Here is a 16,682-nt window from a genome sequence, read left to right as displayed (position 1 = left end):
AGAAGAGGACTTTTAGTAGTACAAATCTGGTACCAGTGTGGAGAAGAGCTTAAAGGGAGAACTTGCATTTGTTGGTTACTTACTTTTTGTCTAGCATTATGCTAGATGCTTTCCTCACAAGAGTTCTTTTTTATTTTTACTTGTATTTTTATTTTTTTCCAATCATATTCTTTCTAATTATTTTTATTTTTTTAGAGACAGGATCTCACTCTGTCACCCAGGCTGGAGTGCACTGGTGTGATCATAGCTCACTGCAACCTCAAACTCCTGGGCTCAAGCGATCCTCCCACCTCAGTCTCCTGAGTAGCTATGACTACAGGTACATGCCATCATGCCTGACTAATTTTAATTTTTTTTAAAGATGGGGGTCTCACTATGTTGGCCACCCATGGCCAATATAACAGCCATGTAACAGTCACCATGCCTGACTGCAGCAGTTCTCAATATATGAGGAAAATGGGTTGTGAGGCTGTTGTAATGAGGCAAGAAAAGTTAAGAACTGAACTCAAGCTGCTGAAGATCCAAGATGCTGTGCTCTTTATGCTCTGCAAAACTCCCCCACCCTTGCCCCTACCCCTACGAAATTACATTGGCCTCTCACTGCAGATGTCAGGTTGCCATCCATTTGGATAGGAAGAAACTGACATATTGGCTCAACCATAGGGTAGAGTTGCTTGTTTCTTATAAAGGAAAGAAATATTTGAGTGGTCATAAGAATCTGCAGTACTAGGCAGCTCTTGGTGCTGGAGGGCCCTCGCCCTGAAGCCAGGCAAATTTACCCAAAAGATAAAGACATAAAAAGAAAATACAGGAACAAAGAAGAGTGACATTCTTTATTTTTTATTTAATTTAATTAATTTATTTATTTGAGACAGAGTTTCGCTCTTGTTGCCCAGGCTGGAGTGCAATGGTACGATCTTGGCTCACCGCAACCCCTGCCTCCCAGGTTCAAGTGATTCTCCTGCCTCAGCCTCCCGAGTAGCTAGGATTACAGGCATGCACCACCACGCCTGGCTAATTTTGTATTTTTAGTAGAGAGCGGGTTTTTCCATGTTGGTCATGCTGGTCTCGAACTCCCGACCTCAAGTGATCCTCCTGCCTCCGCCTCCCAAAGTGCTGGGATTACAGGAGTGAGCCACTGTGCCCGGCCACAGTGACATTCTTAGTAGAGATCTGAAAGGAAATATAAATGAGAGGGTGGCTGGAGAGCACAGTTCAGCTTAGGAAGTCTCCTTGACCTCTCTCCTCCTTCCTCTGAATTCCTATTCAGAGGAAATAGGAAATGTCATCAAAATGATGACAGCAGAACATTAAAACAAGCGTCAGGGCCCTTCTAAGAGGGGGGCCCTGTGTGACTACAGAGGTCACAAGCCCATGAAGCAGGTCTTGCCCCTTGAGTGTCACTTGGACGCTGGCTGCCCATGTGACATGCTGCGTCCTCTGCCTGGAACATCCTTCCACCGCCATCTTTTTCTCTATGATGTACTACACGCCTGTCAATAAATAACTCTAATGTGACCTCCTTTGGGAAGTTTTCCCAAAGTCTTACAAAGTTCTTACTCAAATCATTCTTTCTTCAGTACTCCCCCAGCTCTTGCACATAGTTTTATTAACTCTTTATCACAGCGTTGTTTTTTTTTTTCTTGAGACAGAGTTTCACTCTTGTAACCCAGGTTGGAGTGCAGTGGCATGATCTCGGCTCACTACAACCCCCGCCTCCTAGGTTCAAGCAGTTCTCCTGCCTTCAGTCTCCTGAGTAGCTGGGATTACAGTTGTGCACCACCACACCCAGCTAATTTTTTTATATTTTTAGTAGAGATGGAGTTTCACCATGTTGGCCAGGCTGGTCTCAAACTCCTGATCTCGGGTGATCCTCCTGCCTCAGCCTCCCAAAGTGGTGGGATTATAGGCGTGAGCCACCACGCCCAGCCGATCACAGTGTTTTTATAATTATTTGTTTAAAAGTTTCTCTCCTAGAGTTTCTGCAGGGCTTGGCCTATGGACTATGCTTTGTTTGTTTTTTGGCTAACTCTGGCATCTCATACATTACCTAGCACATGGGAGTTGAGAGAATGAATCAGCTGGAGTGGATGTGTTTGGATGGGTGTGTTAAAAAATCAGCCATATATTGCTTCACAGTTACACCTCATCTTCAGGTTGTTAAATCTGACTGGACTCTTAATTTCATAGAGGCCAGCAGGTCCTGATGACTGGTTCTGCATTCCAGGAGCCATGGAATAGTATCAGACAGTCCTTTGAACGGGTGGGAGATACCTGGACCTGAAAATTTTGGAGGCTCCTGCAGCCATTTACACCTATCTCTGAATCTCCTTATACCTTTCACGCTTTTAAAATGGAGGTGTAATCTCATTAGGGCCCACTGGCCCCATTAATCAGTGCCAGGTTCCAGGAACCCAGTAGTTTCAGACTGCCCCCAATCCTTTGCAACACTGGTTTTCAAATGGGGTATGCAATAGCCGTAAAGTACATGAAGGCTTGGTAGGGGTACTCATGCATGGATATCTCTAAGGAAATTCATTTCCAGATCCTCAACTTCCAGATGTGCTCCACCTGAGAAAGTTCCTGGGGTTGAGGCTCCAAGCTGACTTTTTCTTCATAATTGTAGTTCTGCTAGTCTTCATAAGAAAGGCCGGGCATGGTGGCTCACGCCTGTAATCCCAGCACTTTGGGAGGCTGAGGTGAGCGGATCACCTGAGGTCAGGAGTTCAAGACCAGCCTGGTCAACATGGTGAAACCCCGTCTCTACTAAAAATACAAAAATTAGTCAGGCATGGTGGCGTGTGCCAGTAATCGCAGCTACTGGGGAGGCTGAGGCAGGAGAATCGCTTGAACCCTGGAGGTGGAGGTTGCAGTGAGCCGAGATCACACCATTGCTCCCTAGCCTGGGCAACAGAGTGAGACTCCATCTCAGAAAAAAAAGAAAAGGGAAAAAAGAAAAGAAAGAAAGGCATATATCTGGCCCACCCTGAATGATACATTGCACTGGGCAATAAAAAAAACCTCATAATTGGGGACAGTTAAAAATACAAGATTCAGAAAATATCCTTCTATTATCTTTTAAAAATATGTATATATTTTTGTTTGTTTTGAGACAAGGCCTTGCTCTGTTGCCCAGGCTGGAGTGCAGTGGCGCAACCATAGCTTACTGCAGCCTCGATCTCCTGAGTTCAAGTGATCCTCCCGCCTCAGCCTCCCAGGTAGCTGAGACTACAGGCGTGTGCCACCACACCCACCTAATTTTTAAAAATTTTTCATAGAGATGAGGTCATACTATATTGCCCAGGCTGGTCCTGAATTCCGAAGCTCAAACAGTTCTCTCATCTTGGCCTCCCAAAGTGTTGATATTACAGGTATGAGTCACTGCACTTGGCCTAATGTTTTTTAAAAATTTTATTTATTTATTTTCTTAGAGATGGCGTCTTGCTCTGTTGCCCAGATAGAAGTATAGTGGCATGATTATAGCTCACTGCAGCCTTGAACTCCTGGGCTCAAGCAATTCTCCCACCTCAGCCTCCCAAATAGCTAGGACTACAGGCACACACCACCACACCTGGCTAATTTTTTAATTTTTGTAGAGATGGAGTTTCACTATGTTGCCCAGGTTGGTCTCAAACTCCTGGGCTCCAGTGATCCTCCAGACTCAGCCTCCCAAAACGTTTGGATTACAGGCTTGAGCCGCTGTGCCCAGCTCACATTATTTATCAAAATTATTTCAAGTGGTATGTAAGCAAAAGACTATGAAGACTACTGGTTGAAGACCATAGGCTATGGTGGCCTTTAGGAAGTGTTCTAGGAGGTAGTGGTCTAGTCTTCTCCACCTCTAGTCCTCTGAAACTGAATCTCAGTTTCACTAGGCAGACCAAAAAAATCATTGTAGACCAAGAAAGTCATTGCACTTGATTTCTTCGTAATTACCGCCATGGTTGACCAGTCTCCTTTTTGAAATACACTTCTCCTGACTTTGGCATCATTGCACATTCCTGATTTTCCCCTCCTTGGCCCCTTGTCCTAAGTTTTTGCTAGCTCCATCTCTTCCAGTTGACCTTTTAAATTCTGGAGTTTCTCAGGGAAGTTATAAGCCTTCTACTCTTCCTATTATTTTCTAAGAAATGTCATCCATGACCACAGTTTCAAATACAATCTGTATCCCAACAACTCCCAACTTTCTATTTCTAGCATAGACCTTGCTCCCAGACTCCTAAATCCAATTGCTTATTCCACATCTATACCTTAATGTCTCATGGGATTCCTGAACTGCAAAAAGCCAAAGCCAAGTTCATATTCTTTCCACTCAAAATGTCTTCCTTCTCTAGGCTTCCCCTGCTTAGGAACAGTGCTCTATCTGCCCAGTTGTTCATGCCAGAGACCTGGAAGGCATTCTTGATATCTTTTTAACCTCCCCCATAGCCAACCAATAATTTATTCCTATGAATTCTACTTCACGTAAGATTTCCCTAAGCCTCCAGACCAGGCTACATACCCTTATTCTATACGCTCATATAGCACCTTGTACTTCATTGTATTTATTCAAACTGTAATTAAGTAATTATTTTGTGTAATTCTATCTCCGCTTCTATACCATAAGCTCCATGAACACAAGGACAACACCTGCTTATTTCTGGCATATAGTAGGCTGTCAATGAATATTTGTTTATTTATTTTTTGGGGATGGAGTCTCGCTCTATCACCCAGCCTGGAGTGCGGTGGTGTGATCTTGGCTCACTACAGCCTCCGCCTCCGGATTCAAGCAATTCTCCTGCCTCAGCCTCCCAAGTAGCTGGGATTACAGGTGTGTGCTGCCATGCCCGGCTAATTTTAGTATTTTTAGAGGTGGGGTTTCACCATGTTGGCCAGGCTGGTCTTGAACTCCTGGCCTCAAGTGATCCACCTGCCTTGGCCTCCCAAAGTACTGGGATTACAGGTGTGAGCCACCGCACCCAGCTGAATATTTGCTAAATGAACAAATGTAAGCACTATTTGTAGTGTCTTGTAGTCTTTGCAGTGTTGTGTAGTGTTTTGTGTGTTTTTGTGATTTAAAACCTATTGCTATGTTCACGGTAGGGGGCAGCAGAGTACACGGATACTGAGAGAGTCCAGCACTCAGTATTAAAAGGGCAACTTCAGATAAATCACTTAACCTTTCTGAGACTATTTCCTTCTCTGGAAGTCAGGGTTAATTCTCTTTCCCTTGGATCAAAAGAGATAAGCAGATGTAAAAGGGCTTCACTGCAGGACAAACAGGAGAGAATGTGATTAGAGTCAGTTAAGATAAATATTTGTTGAATAAATGGACACAGAGGAAGAGGATTTTGGCTATACAACTGTGGAACAGATTGCAGTAGAGAGTTGACAGATTCCGAAGAGAGAAAATGAAAGCTCCAGGAGGAGACTGGCCTATACCCAGAGCCAGCGCTGTGAAGTCAGCACAGGATGTCCTTGGCATGCTCTAATCTCTGCTCCCTGATCATTGCCCTCTACCTCTACCTCTGGCCTCTAGTTCCCCATCGCTATGCTGCCGGCTTTTCCTTCCCTTCTCTCCCATCAAAGTGCATCTGTCCTATGTCCTGGCCACTCCGAGGCCTGCTCACTGCCGTCCAATAAATGGTTAACCCAATAAATGGATTCTCACTAAAGTGCCCAGGGCAGGTAGTGTATTATTTTACCACTCTCAATAACACGAATTGGACCTTCTTGAGACAGAAGGAATAACTTACTCAAAAATTATGTTTCAAATAATAATAAAGTTTAGGTTTTGTGGAAGGAGAGGAAATGGAAGGTTAACAGAAATGAAGACAGTCCTAACTTGGCCGGGCGCGGTGGCTCACACCTGTAATCCCAGCACTTTGGGATGCCAAGGCAGGCAGATCACCTGAGGTCAGGAGTTCGAGACCAGACTGACCACCATGGAGAAACCCCATCTCTACTAAAAATATGAAAATTAGCCAGGTGTGGTGGTGAGCGCCTGTAGTCTCAGCTACTCAGGAGGTTGAGGCCAGAGAATCACTTGAACTTGGGAGGCAGAGGTTGCAGTGAGCCGAGATCACACCACTGTACTCCAGCCTGGGCAACAGAGTGAGACTCCATCTCAAAAAAAAAAAACAGTCCTAACTAATTTCAGGCTCAAGAAAGAATAATTGTACAAATACAAAATCTGTGAGATGTGACTTGATAGTAATATGAGGGGAAAAAGCTTTTAAAAATGTTCATATATATATATATATATACACACAGACATATACACATAATAGATATGCATACATATAATTTAATTGTAATTTACATTCAGTAAAATTTACATTTTGGTGTAGAGTTCTGTGAGTTTTGACAAATGCAAAGAATTATGTAAACACCACCACACACAAACAAAAAAATAAAACAGTTAATCACCTTCCCAAATTCCCTTTTGTTACCCCTTTGTAGTCAAAGCCTTCCCTACCCTTAAGCCCTGGCAGCACTGATATGTTCTCTATTCCTATGGATTTTTCTTTTCCAGACTGTCATATAAAATGGAACCATACAATATGTCGTATTTTGAATTTGGCTTCTTTCACTTGGCATAATGGATTTAAGATTCATCTGTGTTGTTGTGTGTATCAATAGTTAATTCCTTTTCATTGCTGAGTAATATTCTATTGTATGGATGTACCACAGTTTGTTACTGCACTTCCCAGTTGAGGAATATTTAGGTTGTTTCTAGTTTTGGCAATTATGAATAAAGCTTCTGTAAACATTCACATACAGGTTTTGGTGTGAACATAAATTTTCATTTTACTTGGGCTAATTTCTAGGAGGGATTGTTGGAGCCTATGGTAAGTGTGTGTTTAACTTTATAAGAAACGTAGAGGGGCTGTATCATTTTGTATTCCCACCAGCAATATATGAGAGTGGCAGTTGTTCTGCCTTTTCACCAACAATTGGTATTGTCAGGGATTTTTTCAATTTCAATAGGTGTATAGACATACCTTACTGTGGTTTTAATTTGCAATTCCCTACCCACAAATGATGTTGAGTATATTTTCAAATATTTATTTGCCATCCATATATCTTCTCTGGTGAGGTGCCTGTTCAAAACTTTTGCCTTTTTAAAAAATTGTTTGTTTTCTTATTTCTGAGTTTTGAGAGGTTTCTTTTTTTTTTTTTTTTGAGACAGAGTCTCACACTGTTGCCCGGGCTGGACTGCAGTGATGCCATCTTGGCTCACTGCAACCTCCGCCTCCCAGGTTCAAGTGATTGTCCTGCCTCATTCTCCTGAGTAGCTGGGATTACAGGTACCCGCCACCATGCCTGGCTAATTTTTTTGTATTTTTAGTAGAGACGAGGTTTCACTATGTTGGCCAGGCTGGTCTTGAACTCCTGACCTCGTGATCCGCCTGCCTCAGCCTCCCAAAGTGCTGGGATTACAGGCATGAGCCACCGTGCTCTGCTGAGGGTTCTTTATAAATTCTAGGCCAGGCACAGTGGCTCATGCCTGTAGTCCTAGTGCTTTGGGAGGCTGAGCAGGCGGATTACCTGAGATCAGAAGTTTGAGACCAGCCTGGGCAACATACAAAAATCCTGTCTCTACCAAAAATAAAATAAAATAAAAATTTTTAAAAATGTTAAAAAATAAATTCTGGATTCAAGTCCTTTGTTAGAAATGTGATTTGTAGTCAAGTGCAGTGGCTCACACCTGTAATCCCAGCGCTTTGGGAGGCCGAGGTGGGGGGATCACCTGAGGTCATATACATATATGTATATATGTTTATGTAGATATATGTATCTATGTACATATATATGTGTGTATATGTAGAGATATATATATATATATATGGACAGAGTTTTGTCCTCGTTGCCCAGGCTGGAGTGCAATGGCGTGATCTTGGCTCACCACAACCTCTACCTCCCAGGTTCAAGCAATTCTCCTGCCTCAGCCTCCCGAGTAGCTGGGATTACAGGCATGCACCACCACACCTGGCTAATTTTGTATTTTTAGTGGAGACGGGGTTTCTCCATGTTGGTAAGGCTGGTCTTGAACTCCCGAACTCAGGTGATCTGATTGCCTCGGCCTCCCAAAGTGCTGAGATTATAGGTGTGAGCCACCACGCCTGGCCAATATATATATATATATTTTTAGATTAACGAAGTTTCCTTCTCTAGTTTGCTGAGAGATTTTTTTTTTATCATGAATGGATTTTAAATTTTGTTAATGCATTTTCTTCATCAGTTAGGATTATCATGTGTTTTTTTCTTCCTTAGTCTGCCAATATGGTGAATTATGCTAATTTATTAATTATTATTATTGTTATTGAGATGGAGTCTTGCTCTGTCCCCCAAGCTGGAGTGCAGTGGTGCGATCTCAGCTCACTGCAACTTCCACCTCCCGGGTTCAAGCAATTCTCCTGCCTCAGCCTCCCAGGTAGCTGGGACTACCAGTGCACACCACCACACCCGGCTAATTTTTGTATTGTTAGTAGAGATGGGGTTTCACCATGTTGGCCAGGCTGGTCTCAAACTCCTGACCTCAGTGATCTGCCCGCTTCACCCTCCCAAAGTGCTGGGATTACAGGCGTGAGCCACCATGCCTGGCTATTTTTTAATGTTACACCAGCACTAAATTACCTAGGATAAACTCCACATAGTAGTGAAGTATTATTTAAATATATATATATATATATATATATATATATATATATATATATATTTCTGGATTCCATTTGCTAATAGTTTATAGTTTGTTGAAGTTTTGGGGTATATGTTCATGTGAAGTATTGTTCTATAGTTTTCTTGTTATTTTTTTCAAATTTTGGCATCAGGACCATGCTGTCCTCATAAAATGAGCTAAGTTTTTTTGATTTTCTGGAAGAGTTTGTGTGGAATTGATACTATTTCTTTCCTTAACGTTGGTAGAATTTCCCAATGAAACCATCTGGGGGCCAGGCATGGTGGCGCATGCCTGTAATCCCAGCACTTTGGGCAGCTAAGGCAGGTGGATTGCTTGAGCCAGGAGTTCGAGACCAGCCTGGGCAACATGGTGAAAACCCATCTCTGCTAAAAATACAAAAAAATTTAGCTGGGTGTGGAAGTCTTGGCTGCAGTGAGCTATGATTGCACCACTGTACTCCAGCCTGAATAACAGGAGTGAGTCCCTGCCAAAAAAGAAAAGAAAGAAAAGAAAAGAGAAAAGGAAAGAAAAGAGAGAAGGAAGGAAAGAAGGAGGGAGGGAGGGAAGGAAGGAAGGAAGGAAAGAAGAAAGGAAGGAAGGAAGGAAAGAAGAAAGGAAGGAAGGAAGGAAAAGAAAAGAAACCATCCGGGCCTGGAGTTTTCTTCTCTACATTGGAAGATTTTAAACTATGAATTAAATTTTCTTTAGTACATTTAGGACTATTTCTCTTATCTATTTCTTCTGGAGTGAGTTTAGGTAATTTGTGTCTTTCAAGAAATTGGTCCATTTCATCTAAGTTGTCAAACTTATGAGCATAGAGTTGTTTGTAATATTCTCTTATTATCCTTTTAATAGCTGGAGTGTCTGAAGTGACATCCCCTCTTTCATTCCTGATATTAGTAATTTATGTCTTCTCTCTTTCTTATCCTTGGTAAGTCTGTCAAAAAGTTTATGAATTCTGTACACCTTTTCAAAGCTTTTGGTTTTATTGATTGTTCTCTGTTTTTTTCTGTTTTCAATTTCATTGAATTCTGCTTTTCTAATTTCTTTTTCTTCTGCTTGATTTAGGTTTAATTTGTTCTTTCTCTAGTTTTTTAAGGTAGAAGCTTAGAGTATGATTTGAGGCCTTTCTTTTTTCTATCATAGGCATGTAAAGCTATAAATGTTCCTGTACACACTGCTTTAGCTGCAACCCATAAATTTTGATATGTTTTGTTTTGATGTTCAGTCAGTTCAAATATTTTCTGATTTACTTTAAGATTTTTTCTCTGACCCATGGGTTATTTAGAAGTATATTAACAATTTCCAAATATTTGAGAGTTTTCTTTTTTTTTTGAGACAGAGTCTTGTTCTGTTACCCAGGCTGGAGTGCAGTGGTGCGATCTCAGCTCACTGCAGCCTCCACCTCCTGGGTTCAAGCGATTCTCCTGCCTCAGCCTCCTGAGTAGCTGAGATTACAGGCGCGCACTATCATGCCCAAGAGTTTGTCTAAAAAGAAAAACAATAATAAATAAAAGTTATGTTTATACTATATTATAGTCTAATAAATGTGCAATAACATTATGTCTAATAACATTAGACAATGCATACAATGTTATGCAATGACATTTTGTATTTTTAGTAGAGACAGGGTTTTGCCATGTTGGTCAGTCTGGGGGAGTTTTCTATTATCGATTTCTTATTTAATTTTGGTATAGCCAGAGAACACCATTTATGTGGACGATCTCGGCTCACCACAACCTCTGCCTCCTGGGTTCAAGCAATTCTCCTGCCTCAGCCTCCCGAGTAGCTGGGATTACAGGCATGTGCTACCATGCACGGCTAGTTTTGTATTTTTAGTAGAGATGGGGTTTCACCATGTTGGTCAGGCTGGTCTTGAACTCCTGACCTGAGGTGATCCACCACCTCAGCCTCCCAAAGTGCTGGGATTACAAGCGTGAGCCACCACGCCCGGCCTTATGTGGTTTTAATTTATTAAAAATTGTTAAAGTTTACTTTATGACCCAGAATATGATCTATCTGGGTATATGTTCTGTAGGCACTTGGAAAGAATATGTATTCTGTTGCTCTTGCATAGAGTGTTTTATAAATGTCCATTATATTAAACCAGTTGATAATGTTATCCAGGTTTCATATATCCTTTTTGATTTCCATCTATTTGTTTATCAGTTATTGAGAATGGAGTTATTGAAGTCTCTCAGTTATGACTGTGGATTTTTCCATGTCTCTTAGTTCTATCAATTTTTGCTTCATTTATTTTGGATCTTTGTTAGTTGCATACTATATTTCAGTGTTTATCTTCTTGGTGAATTGACCCTTTTATCATTATGTAACTTCCCTATATTTATATCTTTATATTTAAAATAGGTTTCATTAAACCATAAGACATTTGAGAAGTAAAAATAAAATAAAATAGCTTTCTTGCTGATAGCATATAGTCAGGTCTTGTTTTTTCTTTTTCCAATCCGATAATCTTTGTCTTTTTTTTTTTTTTTTTTGAAATGGAATCTTGCTCTGCCACCTCGGCTGGAATGCAATGGCGTGATCTCGGCTCACTGCAGCCTTCGCCTCCCAGGTTCAAGCGATTCTCCTGCCTCAGCCTCCAGAGTAGCTGGGATTACAGGCACCCGCCACCATGCCCAGCTAATTTTTGTATTGTTAGTAGAGACGGGGTTTCACCATGTTGGTCAGGCTGGGGGAGTTTTCTATTATTATTTTTTATTTTATTTTATTTTATTTTATTTTTTTTGAGACGGAGTCTCGCGGTTGCCTAGGCTGGAGTGCAGTGGCGCGATCTCGGCTCACTGCAGGCTCCGCCCCCCGGGGTTCACACCATTCTTCTGCCTCAGCCTCCCGCGTAGCTGGGACTACAAGCGCCCGCCACCTCGCCTGGCTAATTTTTTGTATTTTTAGTAGAGACGGGGTTTCACCGTGTTAGCCAGGATGGTCTCGATCTCCTGACCTCATGATCTGCCCGCCTCGGCCTCCCAAAGTGCCGGGATTACAGGCGTGAGCCACCGCGCCCGGCCTGAGTTTTCTATTATTGATTTCTTGTTTAATTTTGGTATAGCCAGAGAACATGCTTTATGTGGTTTTATTAAAAATTGTTAAAGTTTATTTTGTGACCCAGAATATGATCTATCTGGGTATATGTTCTGTGGGCACTTGGAAAGAATATGTATTCTGTTGTTCTTGGGTGGAGTGTTTTTTGTAAATGTCCATTATATTAAACCAGTTGATAATGTTATCCAGGTTTTATATACCTTTTTTGATTTCCATCTATTTGTTTATCAGTTATTGAGAACGGAGTTATTGAGTCTCCCAGTTATGACTGTGGATTTTTCCATATCTCTTTTAGTTCTATCAATTTTTGCTTCATTTATTTTGGATCTTTGTTAGTTGCATATTATATTTCAGTGTTTATCTTCTTGGTGAATTGACCCTTTTATCATTATGTAATTTCCCTATATTTATATCTTTATATTTAAAATAGGTTTCCTTAACATTTGTGAAGTAAAAATAAAATAAAATATAATAGCATATAGTTGGGTCTTGTTTTCTTTTTCCAATCGGATGATCTTTTTTTTTTTTTTTTCGAAATGGAATCTTGCTCTGCCGCCCAGGCTGGAATACAATGGCATGATCTCAGCGCACTGCAACTTCCGCCTCCCAGGTTCAAGCGATTCTCCTGCCTCAGCCTCCCGAGTAGCTGGGATTACAGGCATGTACCACCTCGCCTGACTAATTTTTGTATTTTTAGTAGAGGTGGGGTTTCACGGTGTTGGCTGGTCTTGAACTCCTAAACTCAGGTGATCCGCCCACCTCGGCCTCCCAAAGTGCTGGGATTGCAGGCGTGAGCCACTGCACCCAGCCATCTTTGTCTTTTAATTGGTGTGTTTAGACCATTTACATTTTTAAAGACCATTTACATTTAATGTAATTATTGATAAGAGTGGATTTTGGTCTACAATTTATTATTTTTCTGCTTGTCTCCTCCATTTTTTCGCCTCTCAATTTCCCCTTTCCTGTTATATTTTGGACTATTTGAATATGTTTTATATTCCAATTTAATATATTGGTTGTCTATATCTTTTGTGTTTTTTTTTTTTTTTAGCTGTTGATCTAGGGATAATAATACACATACCTAATTTTAACAATTAACTTAAAATCAATATTTTAACACTTCAAATAAAACACTGACATCTCACAACTACAGGCATACCTTGGAAATATTGCAAGTTCAGTTCTAGACCACTTCAGTAAAGTGAATATTGCAATAAAGTGAATCACACAAGGTTTTAGGTTTCCCAGTGCATATATAAGTTATGTTTAAGGCTGGGTGCAGTGGCTCACACCTGTAATCTTAGCAATTTGGGAGGCCGAGGCAGGCGGATCACCTGAGGGTGGGAGTTCAAGACCAACTTGGCCAACATGGTGAAACCCCGTCTCTACTAAAAATACAAAAATTAGCCAGGCATGGTGGCAACATGCCTGTAATCCCAGCTACCTGAGTGGCTGAGACAGGAGAATCGCTGGAACCTAGGAGGTGCATATTGCAGTGAGCTGAGATTGCCACTGCACTCCAACCTGGGCGACAGAGCAAAGAGTTCGTCTAAAAAGAAAAACAGTAATAAATAAAAGTTATATTTATACTATATTATAGTCTAATAAATGTGCAATAACATTATGTCTAATTACATTAGACATTGCATACAATGTTATGCAATGACATTATGTCTAAAATGTAAATACCTTAGTTAAAAAGTACTTTGTTGCTTAAAAATGTGAACAATCATCAGAGCCTTCAGTGAGTCATAATCTTTTCTCTGGTGGAGGTTCTTGCCTCAGTGTTGATGATTACTGACTAATAAGGGTGGGTTGCTGAAGATTGGAGTGGCTGTGGCAATTTCTTAAAATAAGACAACAATAAAGTTTGCATATCAATTGACTTTTCCTTCCACAAAATATTTCTCTGTAGCATGTGATGGTATTTGATAGCATTTCACCCACAGTAGAACTTCTTTCAAAATTGGAGTCAATCCTCTCAATTCTGGATGCTTCTTTATCAACTACGTTTATGTAATATTTTAAATCCTTTGTTGTCATTTCAGCAATGTTTACAGTATCTTCAACGGGAGTAGATTCTATCTTGACAAACCACTTTCTTTGCTCATCCATAAGAAGCAACTCCTCATTAATTAAAGTCTTATCATGAGATTACAGAATTCAGTCACATTTGCAGGCTTCACTTTTAATTCTAGTTATCTTGCTATTTCCACTACATCAGCAGTTCCTCCACTGAAGACTTGAACCTCTCAAAGTCATTCATGAGGGTTGGAATCAACTTCTTCCAAATTTCTGTTAATGTTGATATTTTTAACCTCCTCCCATGAATCACAACTGTTCTTAATGACATTTAGAATGGTGAATCATTTCTAGAAGGCTTTTTATTTACTTTGCCCAGATCAACCAGAGAAATCACTGTCTATGGCAGCTCTAGCCTATGAATTTTTTTTTTTTTTTTGAGACAGAGTCTCACTATGTTGCCCACGCTGGAGTGCAGTGGCGTGATTTCAGCTCACTGCAACCTCTGACTCCCAGGTTCAAGCGATTCTCCTGCTCAGCCTCCCGAGTAGCTGGGACTACAGGCGCATACCACCATGCCTGGCCAATTTCTGCATTTTTATTAGAGATGGGGTTTCACTATGCTGGCCAGGCTGCTCTTGAACTCCCGACCCTGTGATCCACCCACCTCGGCCTCTCAAAGTGCTGGGATTACAGGCGTGAGCCACTGCACCCAGCCTGTATTTCTTAAATAAGACTTGAAAATCGAAGTTACTCCTTGATCCATGGACTGCAGAATGAATGATGTGTTAGCAAGCATGAAAACAACCTGAATCTCCTTGTACATCTCCATCAGGGCTCTTAGGTGACCACGTGCATTGCCAATGAGCAGTAATATTTTGAAAGGAATCTTTTTTCCTGAGCAGTAGGTCTCAACAGTGGGCTTAAAATATCCAGTAAACCATGCTATAAACAGATATGCTGTCATCCAGGCTTTGTTGTTCCATTTATGGAGCATAGGCAGAGAATTCACATCATTCTTAATGGCCCCAGGATTTTCATAATGGTACATGGACATTGGCTTCAACTTAAAATCACCAGCTGCATTATCCCCTAATAAGAGAGTTAGCCTGTGCTTTGAAGCTTTGAATCCAGGCAATGAGTTATCTTTAGCTATAAAAGTCCTAGATGGCTGGCTGGGCACCGTGGCTCATGCCTGTAATCCCAGCACTTTGGGAGGATGAGGCAGGCAGATCATGAGGTCAGGAGTTCGAGACCAGCCTGGTCAGCATGGTGAAACTCCATCTCTACTAAAAATACAAAAAATTAGGCGGGCATGGTGGTGTACACCTGTAGTCCCAACTACTTGGGAGGCTGAGGCAGGAAAATTGCTTGAACCCAGCATGTGGAGGTTGCAGTGAGCCGAGATTGCACCACTGCACACCAGCCTGGGTGACAGAGTGAGACTCCATCTCAAAAAAAAAAAAAAGTCCTCAATGGCATCTTCTTCCAATAGAAGACTGTTTTGCCTACATGGAAAATGTGTTGTTTAGTGTAGCCACCTTCATCAGTGATCTTAGCTAGATCTTCTGTAGAACTTGCTACAGCTTCTACATCAGCACTTGCAGCTTCATGTACTTTTATGTTCTGGAGATGGCTTCTTTCCCTAAACCTCAGGAACCAACTTATGCTACCTTCAGACTTTTCTTCTGCAACTTTCTCACCTCTCTCAGCCTTCATAAAATTAAAGACAGTTAGGGATTTGCTCTAGATTAGGTTTTGGCTTAAATGTTGTGGCTTGTTTAGTCTTCTATCCAGACCTCTAAAACTTTCTCCATATAAGCATTAAGGCTGTTTCACTTTATCGTTCATGTGTTCACTGGAGTAGCACTTTTAATTTTCTTTTTTTTTGAGACAGAGTCTCACTCTGTCGCCCAGGCTGGAGTGCAGTGGCGCAATCTCGGCTCACTGCAAGCTCCACCTCCCTGGTTCACGCCATTCTCCTGCCTCAGCCTCCCGAGTAGCTGGAACTACAGGCACCCGCTACTATGCCTGGCTAATTATTTGTATTTTTTTTTAGTAGAGATGGGGTTTCACCGCGTTAGCCAGGATGGTCTCAATCTCCTGACCTAGTGATCCACCCGCCTCGGCATCCCAAAGTGCTGGGATTACAGGCGTGAGCCACCGCACCTGGCCTTAATGTTCTTTGAGAACTTTTACTTTGCATTTACAACTTGGCTAACCATTTGGTGTGAGAGGCCTAGCTTTTGACCTATCTAGTCTTTTGACATACATTCCTCACTAAGCTTAATCATATCATGGTTTTGATTTAAAGTGAGAGATATATGTGACTCTTCTTTTCTTTTTCTTTTTTTTTTTTTTTGAGACAGAGTCTTGCTCTGTCCCCCAGGCTGGAGTGCAGTGGCGTGATCTTGGCTCACTGTAACCTCTGCCTCCTGGGTTCAAGCAATTCTCCTGCCTCAGCCTCCTGAGTAGCTGGGATTACAGGCATCCACCACCATGCCAGGCTAATTTTTGTATTTTTAGTAGAGATGGGGTTTCACCATGTTGGCCAGGCTGGTCTTGAACTCCTGACCTTGTGATCCACCCACCTTGGCCTCCCAAAGTGCTGGGATTACAGGCGTGAGCCACCGCACCCAGCCATGACTCTTCTTTTCACCTGAACATTTAGAGGCCATTGTAGGGTTATTCATTGGCCTAATTTCAATGTATTTTGCCTCACAGAATAGGGAGGGCCAAGAAGAGGGAGAAAAGTGAGGGAACAGCTGGTCAGTGGAGCAGCCAGACACATACTACATTTATCAACTATAGGTTTGCCATCTTATATAGGTGTGATTTGTGACACCCCAAAACAATTATAATAGTAACATCCAAGATCACTGATCACAGATCACCGCATCAGATATAATAACAATGAAAAAGTTTGGGCTGAGTT

The 16,682-nt window shown here is 41.5% G+C and overlaps 1 protein-coding gene across 1 annotated transcript in view; it reads right to left on the bottom strand.

Annotated features, from left to right (window-relative positions):
* Positions 1–808: 808 nt before the first annotated feature.
* Positions 809–16,682, bottom strand: part of PROCR (protein C receptor) — a 63,867-nt gene continuing 47,993 nt past the window's right edge. Inside the window, exon 4 of the mRNA XM_024239014.3 lies at positions 809–1,173. Coding sequence (XP_024094782.1) covers positions 1,163–1,173 — 11 coding nt within the window. The 3' untranslated portion in view covers positions 809–1,162. The remainder of the gene's footprint in view (positions 1,174–16,682) is intronic.

Source organism: Pongo abelii, chromosome 21 (assembly GCF_028885655.2).
Source record: "Pongo abelii isolate AG06213 chromosome 21, NHGRI_mPonAbe1-v2.0_pri, whole genome shotgun sequence".
Classification (NCBI taxonomy): Eukaryota; Metazoa; Chordata; class Mammalia; order Primates; family Hominidae; genus Pongo; species Pongo abelii.
The sequence above is the reverse complement of the archived record's forward strand: the minus strand, read 5'-3'. Positions and strand labels throughout refer to the sequence as shown.